Source organism: Onychostruthus taczanowskii, unplaced genomic scaffold (assembly GCF_017590055.1).
Source record: "Onychostruthus taczanowskii isolate IOZ18803 unplaced genomic scaffold, ASM1759005v1 scaffold41, whole genome shotgun sequence".
NCBI lineage: Eukaryota > Metazoa > Chordata > Aves > Passeriformes > Passeridae > Onychostruthus > Onychostruthus taczanowskii.
This window is the reverse complement of record NW_024501571.1, coordinates 6,338,938-6,347,578: the sequence shown is the minus strand read 5'-3', so window position 1 is coordinate 6,347,578 and position 8,641 is coordinate 6,338,938. Positions and strand designations below refer to the sequence as shown.

The following is an 8,641-nucleotide window of genomic DNA, read 5'->3' as shown; positions in this document are numbered from 1 at the left end:
GTTGTCTTTGCCACCTCTGGGTCCAGGCTGGGAAGATTCCTGTTTCTCTGGATCCAGCAGAGCCAAGAGGAGGATTCAGTGCAAAGCCTTGAGCTTATTTTCAGTCTCCTCCCAGCTGCAGTGAGCACTCCTTGCCTGAACACCACAGAACAATTTTCAGTGCCTCAACACAAAACAATGCCAAGATTTGATCATAATTTTGTCCTTCATGCTTTGGGTGCACGGTTTCCTTTGAGAGATTCTCAAACAAGTGGAGATCTTTCCCAGAAAACCTCCTGTGAAAATGTACATTCTCTGGGGGGAAGAGGAGGGGTCAGTGTTTGTGTGCAGAGGTGACCCCAAATTAATCCCACCTCCAGATGAAAACTCCAAATAAACCCCCAGCCCTGCTGAAATCCCCAAATGAACCTAATATGGTTGAAAATCCTCAAGTAACCCACACCTGCACTCCAGATGAAAACTCCAAATAAACCCCCAGCCCTGCTGAGAATCCCCAAACAAACCTAATATGGTTGAACATGCTCAAGTAACCCACACCTGGGTGTGAATCTGAAATCAAACCCCAAACCCCCATCCAGATGAAAATCCCAAATCCACCCCCATATGCTCATCCTGATAAAACCCACACATTTTTGCCATGCAGGTAGGAATACCAAAGAGATCCCCAAGTCAGCATCCAAACAAAAATCCTAAACCCTTGCTCATATGGGTGGGAATCCAAAATCAATTTACAAACCACCATCCAGATTAAAACTCCCAATCTCCCACAAGTTTTCACCATACTGAAATCCCCAAGTCTACCCTTGGCTTCAGTGAAACCCCCCAAATCATTCCTGTGTAGGTTGAAATGCCAAATCATCCTCACTCCTCTCATTCCAATAAAAACCCCAAATCCTCCCCAACATCCCAAATCCAATGAAAACCCAAACTCCCCCACAGAGATGGGAATGACAAATCTCCCCTCAAACAAAAAACCCAAATCTTTCCAAAGTCTTCATCCTGGTGAATATTTCCCTCCATGCAGGCAGGAATCCCACCACCCCCCAAACCCCCATCCCGAAGGAAATCCCAAATCCACTCCTAAATCAAATGTAACCCCCAAATCTCCCCATGTAGTTGAGAATCCCAAATCCCATCCCCAGATTTTCACAAATCCCCACCTCAATGAAACCCCAAAATCCTCCTGATCCCTCCAACTCTAACAAAACTCCTGAATACCCCCATGCAGTGGAGAACCCCAAATCCAAACCCCACATCCCTGTCCCAGTGAAATTCTCCTTCTCCATTCAGTTGACAACCCTAAATCCCAATCCAAGCAAAACCCCTAAACCCTGTCTAACCTTCTAACTCCAAAGAAACACCCAAATCCCCCTAAAGCCCCTCTCCAACTAAACCCCTAAACCCCTTTCCAACCTCCCAACTCAAACAAAACCCCCAAATTCCTCCCTGCATTTGAGAACCCCAAATACCAATAAAACCCCCTAAACCTTCTCCAAACTTCCAACCCCAACAAAACTCTCAAATTCCTTCCTGCAATTGAGAATCCCAAATCCTCCATACACCTATCTTAAAGAACCCCAAGCCCTCTCCCACCTCCCAATTCCAATGAAACCTCTAAATTCTTTCCAACCTCCCAACTCCAACGAAACACCCAAATCCCTCCATGAAGTTGAAGCCCCAAACCATAGCTCCTTACAGCTATCCTAACAAACCCCTTAAACCCTCTCCAACCTCCCAAATCCAATGAAACCCCCAAAAACCCTCCATGAATTTGAGAACCCCAAACTCCCCCTCCCATACCTCCATCCTAACAAACCCCTTAAACCCTCTCCAATCTCCCATCTCCAATGAAACCTCCCAAATCCCTTCATGAAGCTGAGAACCCCAAACCCCCCCTCCCATATCTCCATGCTAACAACCCCTTAAACCCTCTCCAATCTCCCATCTCCAACAAAACATGCAAATCCCTTCATGAAGTTGAGATCCCCAAACTCCCCCTCCCATATCTCCATGCTAATGACACCTTAAACCCTCTCCAACATCCCAAATCCAATGAAACCCCACAAATTCCTCCATGAAGCTGAGAAGTTCAAATCTCCCCCAGATCCCCATCCCAACAAACCTCTTAAACCCTCTCCAACCTCCCTTAAACCCTCTCCAACCTCCCACCTCCAAGGAAACCCCCCATATTCCTCCATGAAGTTGAGGAGCCCAAATCTCCCCCAGACCTCCCATCCCAATGAAGTCTCCCCCATCCCTTCCACAGGCACATCCCCTGCTCCTTGCTGCCCACTCCATCCCATCCCCATCCCCACCCTTCCGCATCCATCTCCATTCCCATCCCCATTCCCATCCATCCCCACCCATCCCCATCCCATCCCCATCCATCCCCGCCCCATCCCCATCCCCATCTCCATCCCCATCCCTACCCCCATCCATCCCCATCCCCATCTATCCCCATCCCCATCCCGGCGCTCTCTCCCCCCGCGCCGGGGGCGGAGGCGGGGGCGGTCCGGGGCCGTCCTGCGCCTCCCCCGGCGGCGGGAGAAGGGGGAGCCCGTGGCCGGGGCCGTGCCCGGGGCCGGGGCCGGGGGAGGGAGGGCATCGCCCGCCCGCCCCGCCGGGAGAGAGCGCCGGGAGCCGCGCCGGGACGGCCGCGCCGAGGCACCATGCGGGCTGCGGGGCTGCTGCCGCTGCTGCTGCTGCTCGGTGAGTGCCGCCCTCCGCTTCCCGTGCCTTGTGCCCCGCTTCAAGCATCCCTCGCCTTCTGGACGCGCTCCGCTTTTTCCCTTACTATTGGCGAGTTTGTGAGAAAAGCGTCTCGGGGACGCCGGGCGCCCACCCTGAGCCCGAACGCGGCTTTATCGCCGATCTTATCGGCAGCCGGGGCACATCCAGCCCTCCGCGGCAGCGCAGCTCGGGTCTCGGAGCCGCAGTGCTGCTTGGTGCTGCGGAGGGATGAGCCCGAGCCTCCGGCTCTGCCCTCCCGCATCCCGCTGCCCGAGCCCCGCTCGGGGGTTCGGGCTCTGCGGAGGGCGATGTGCGGAGCGCCGAGCTTCTCACCCCGTTTTTTGGGGGTCCCGTGGAGCCGGGGTGGGGAATTTGGGCTGTTCTTGCAGTGGTCCAGGTGCTGCACCCGCGGAACGTGAGCCAGAGATGGCGCGGGAGAGGAGTGGGAAATGCTGCGGGAGACAGCGATTCCCGGGTGGAAGTTGGTGGTGGAGTTGGGAAAAGGTGGAACTGGAGATTCTTGGGGAGGTTTTGGAGTGGAAGTCGATGGTGGAGATGGGTAAATGTAGAACTGGAGATTCTTGGGGAGGTTTGGGAATGGAAGTCGACGGTGGAGATGGGAAAATGTAGAACTGGAGATTCTTGGGGAGGTTTGGGAGTGGAAGTCAACGGTGGAGATGGGAAAAGGTGAAACTGGAGATTCTTAGGAGTTTGGGAGCTCCTGGGGTCCTGCGGTAGTGTTGGGGTTCAGGGTGAGGCTCGGGGTGATGGAGTGATGGAGTTGTGGTTCTCTGGTGGGGTGTTTTGTTGGAGAGGTGGCCATAAACCACATGGGAAAGTAGCAGGGAAAGGAAAGGCACTGATGCTTTCCAGAGTGAGTAAAGGTAGTGAGGAGTGGGGCATTTCTTTCTTGTAATCGAGGAAGGCGAGAAAATAAAATAAAAAAATAAAATAAAATAAAATAAAATAAAATAAAATAAAATAAAATAAAATAAAATAAAATAATAATAGAATAAAAAATAATAAAATAAAATAGTTAAATGAAATTAGAATAAAATCCTGCTCCAACTCAACAGCTCCCAGAAGAGCCTCTGCAGAGCTGAATGTGCTTTTATTCAAGGTAACAAAAGCTGGGGGATGCTCCGGAGGTAAAAGCACAAGTGGAGGCAGGGCCCTGGGGATTTCACTTTGGGGTCAATTCCTAGAGGTCTGCCTCAAATCTCTGCCTGCTCCTTGTTTTTTCCTGCTCCTCTTGGCACTCACAGGGTTTGGTGGGCAGGCAGGTGTAAACCCCCATCTGTCCCTGATGCCAGCATGGGCTTTAAAAGAGATTTTTCTTCTCATTAGGACTCAGGAAGCCCTGAGCATCTTTAATACTGGCATAAATCAGGAGCTGTTCATGCAATTTTTCTTGTGCTGGCCAGAATTTAGCTGAGTTTAGCTGACTCTGCCTTCTCAGAAGGTTTTGTCCTGTTTTCCCAAATGAGGGAATGGGATTGGGACTAAACAGGTTTGTAGTGGGGACCCGTTTCCATAACACTCTGAAGTGACCCTATTACATCTTTCTCAAAGATTAATTGATTAAACCCTTCAAAACAGTGTTTTCTGCCATTCTTTCCTGCTTTTAAATTTTGAAATAAGCTCCTTAGAGATGCTTTTATGTTGCTCCCTGAGTATTGGAGCCAGGAGTTTCTTCCTTAGGGGCCAAGATAGGCATCCCTATTTACTGAGTGTTTGGGCTCAGAGTCCCAGCAGTGCTGAACTCCAAAACTGGAATCTGCTGTGGTCATCTGAGTTCCTCAAAGCCTAAAATTCATCTTTTTTCCCCCTTCCTCTTTAAATGGGAAAGAGTTTGTAATTGATGCTGTAGTATTTTGGCTATCTGTCTTAGGAAATAATGATTGGGATGGAGCCTGCATGATTTGCTGTGTTTAAACTGGATGTGAAATGAGAGTTGGGGATTTCAGAGCTGGGTTTTGGAAGGTGACAACTTCTGTGTGTGGGGCAGAGCAGAACCAGCCCAAGGCTGATGAACTTTTTAAAAGCAGCTCTCTGGGGTACAGCAGTTTCCTTAGGAATACTGACTTCCAGGCTTGTACATCCCAATCCCCTGATTTTGCAGAGATTCCTCTTTATATCCTTGCTTAAATCAGAAGAAAATCAGCTTTAGACAAGGCACAGCCAGTGTGTACAAGAGATGCAGCAAATATAGCATTAAGCAAAAAAAACCTCTTTAAATTCCACCAGACAGAGAGGGGCTCAGAGTTACCCATTACAGCATCTTCATGGGATATGTTATTTTATTTTATTTATTGTTTCTCCACATTGCATCTTGTATTCCCACTGGTGGTCTGATAGCAAAATTACATCGGGAAGAGACAAAAAAAACACTTTTTATTCTCAGGGGATTCAAAAGAGCCACAGCTCAAACCTGTCCTGGGGGCAAGAAAGGTCAGGAAGGGTTTTTAGCGGAGATCAAGCACCGGGCTCAAAGCAAACCACAGATTGATGGGTTTGAAACCCTTGTTGCCAAAACACCGCTTTTCATTCCCAAAGCTGAATTCCCAGGCTCCCTCCCCAGCACTGAGAGTTCCCTGGTACTGGGAGTTCGTGTTTGTGGATGGGCTGTCAGAAGTGTGCGTTTAAAAAACAAACATTTTATCCATGGAATACTAATCCTGACAGGGCAGGAGGAGGCAACTGGGGCCATGTCCCCAGGAGGAGAAAAAAAAATGTTTAACCGGAGGGTTTTAGAATCAGCATCAAAGCAGAGAGGCTCTTCTGAGATATTTTGTCTCGGAGGAACTTTGATAAGACTTTTGCAACCTTTTTGCAATTTTAGCCGCGCAAAGCCTTCGATTCCCCACACGGACACAGTAAAACAACCCCGGGAGCTGTTTGGGAGGCTTAATTAAAGGATTGTTTGTAAATCACTCGAAGATTCCTGGATGAAAGGAACTGGAACCATGCAATATACTGATTTAATTCCAGGGAGTCGCTCTAAAGGCCTGTGAGGAGGGTGATCATTCATGCTGGTGTCTGGAAATATCTGCTCTCAGCATTTGCAGGGAGGCTGGGGTAGCACTTTGGTTATTGTTTTCCCTAGAAACCGTCTATTTTCTCTCCCCATCTGCGCTTCTAAAAGGTCTAAACCCGCCAGCACCAGTTCAGGGATGCTTTTTGGGACTGGGGGAGGTAATTCACAGCCAGTGAGGATCCCTCTGGCTGTGCTGTGCCCCGTCCCCCTGGGGGTTTTATCACTCTGTGAGAGCACAGAGGAGCTATTGGGGCTTAGGCACCCTAAATTTTGCGCCTTTATCTGTGATGCTGCTCTGGATGGCCCCTTTGCTGGTCCCCAAGGCCCCACCACAGCAGAGGTAAAAGCACAAGTGGAGGCAGGGCCCTGGGGATTTCACTTTGGGGTCAATTCCTAGAGGTCTGCCTCAAATCTCTGCCTGCTCCTTGTTTTTTCCTGCTCCTCTTGGCACTCACAGGGTTTGGTGGGCAGGCAGGTGCAAACCCCCATCTGTCCCTGATGCCAACATGGGCTTTAAAAGAGATTTTTCTTCCCATTAAGATTCAGGAAGCCCTGAGCATCTTTAATACTGGCATAAATCAGGAGCTGTTCATGCAATTTTTCTTGTGCTGGCCAGAATTTAGCTGAGTTTAGCTGACTTTGCCTTCTCAGAAGGTTTTGCCCTGTTTTCCCAAATGAGGTGATAAATACACTGGGATTGTGACTAAACAGGCTTGTAGTGGGGACAGTGTGTGGACCTGTTTCCATTACACTCTGAAGTGACCCTATTACATCTTTCTCAAAGATTAATTGATTAAACCCTTCAAAACAGTGTTTTCTGCCATTCTTTCCTGCTTTTAAATTTTGAAATAAGCTCCTTAGAGATGCTTTTATGTTGCTCCCTGGGTATTAGAACAGCCAGTGTGTACAAGAGATGCAGCAAACGAGGCAAAAAACACCTTTTAAATTCCACCTTTAAACTCCTCCCAGAGCCCCCTGAAGCTCTGCAGAGCCAGGGATGGGGTGAGTGGGGTTTTATGGTTTTATCCTTACAGGTGATGCTCCATGGAGGTGAGGTCCTGCTGTAACATCTGCCTGTGCTACAGGGGCTCAAACCCCAAGCTCAGGTGCCTCCAGCAGCTTCATCTCCAGGTGGTCCAGGCAGGAGGGATGCCTGTAGCAAACCCACCTGTGGATGTGCAGGAATTCCTCCCTCCCCACTGCTGAGCTGGTGGGGAGTGGTGACACTCAGAAATGTGCAGGCTGTGAGCCTGAGCCTGCACCTGATCTCCAGTGCTGTTCCCATTCTGACAGCATCCCTGCACGACCAGGACCCACCCCCAGCTCTGCCCAGAGCAGCAGCAGAGGGTTTGAACCCTGCAGGAATCCGGGTGGCCCGGTTGGGTCCGTTCCCCGTGTGCAGGCATGTGAAATCTCAAAATCTCAGCAGCCTCTCCAGAGCTTTCACACGCTCCTGCCAGCTTCCTGCTCCTCAGCCTGTTTACGTGCTCAGCCCCTTCCACTACTGGCCCATCTCCACCTAAGGATGTTGTTTCTGAATTCTTGCAATGCCTGCCCTTTCCTTCACAGAGAGATCCTGAGCAAACCTTGCTTTTTTTTTTTATTTTCTTTTTTTTTTTCTTCTCTTTTCCCACTTTCTAAGCAATGCACGCAGTCATCTGGCATTTCTTGTTCTCCAGCTACCTGTGCTCAGTCCACTGCCACCCCCAGGGCTCTGCCAAATACTCCACCTTGCAGAGAGCAGTTCCTTTAGGCTTGGAATTGCCAAACAAATCCATGAAGTCTTTCACCTGAAGTTTGTGAGGCCGCCTCAATTCTCCATTTGGGTCCTGCAGCTCCTTTGGGGATGTGTCATCCATCTCCCCCAAAAACCTCTCTGTTGGCACTGGGGCTTAATAAAAAGAAAAAAATCCTCATTTTTTTTTTCCCTGAACTGCCTGGTGGGATGGCATCCCACACCCCAGAGTGAGGGTGCTTCCTCCAGTGCTTTGTTATTTGGGAGGTTTGGGGACAGTATTTCTGAGCTTCATTGGGTTTTAAGTGCTCTAATTATTTGTTGTTGTGCTGGGCTGAAGCCTTGCTGTGTTTTGCTCTGGGGATCCTTGAGGAATACACAGATCCACTGCAAACAGGCAGGGGGGATGTGCTCTGCTCATATCACAGCTCCAGAGGTTCTCAGCCATTGGGGCTATCCAAAAAGATGCTAATTTTTATGCTAAAAATCCCTGTCTGTTCCCAGACACAGCTGGGAAGAAGCAGATAATCTTCCTTGTTACTATACAAAAATCATGTAAGATTTTTTTTTTTTTAGCTATAAACTGAAGAGGTGAAATGCTGTTTAAAGAACTGGCTGTGGTGGAGTTCCTCTCTCTGTTTTTCAGTGTTTGGTGGCAGGACTGTGCAGTGAATGGTCAGGGGAGGGGCGATTCTCCCAGCTGGAGCTGCTGTGGTACAAACAGCATTGAGAAGTGTTCAAAAGTGTAGATGTGGTGCTTAGGGACATGATTTAGTGGGGGACCTGGCATGTTAGCTTCATGGCTGGACATAATGTTCCTAGAGGTCTTTTCCTACTAATGATTCCATGATTCCATGGGCAGGGGCAGCTTCCACTGCCCCAGGTTGCTCCAATCACCATCCAGCCTGGCCTTGGGCACTTCCAGGGATCCAGGGGCAGCCACAGCTTCTCTGGGCACCCTGTGCCAGGGTCTCCCCACCCTCAGAGGGAAGCTGAGGTTCGCTCAAAGATGACTAAACCTGTTTCAAGTTACCTGCTGGCTTTGAATTGCAAATAATGCTGGAAATAATGATTATTGGTGGAAATCTTGAAAAATGCCAATAGTACCTTTCATGACTTTAGGGAGTGTAGAGCTCTGT

At 49.3% G+C, this 8,641-nt stretch overlaps 1 protein-coding gene across 2 annotated transcripts in view; it reads left to right on the top strand.

The window, feature by feature from the left end:
* The first annotated feature begins 2,543 nt into the window (after positions 1-2,543).
* PODXL (podocalyxin like) overlaps positions 2,544-8,641 on the top strand; it is a 46,213-nt gene continuing 40,115 nt past the window's right edge. Inside the window, exon 1 of one of the 2 annotated variants that reach the window (XM_041413376.1) lies at positions 2,544-2,709. In XM_041413376.1, the coding sequence (XP_041269310.1) occupies positions 2,670-2,709 (40 nt within the window). In that variant the 5' untranslated portion in view covers positions 2,544-2,669. The remainder of the gene's footprint in view (positions 2,710-8,641) is intronic. The other variant, XM_041413377.1, reaches the window with a different exon arrangement.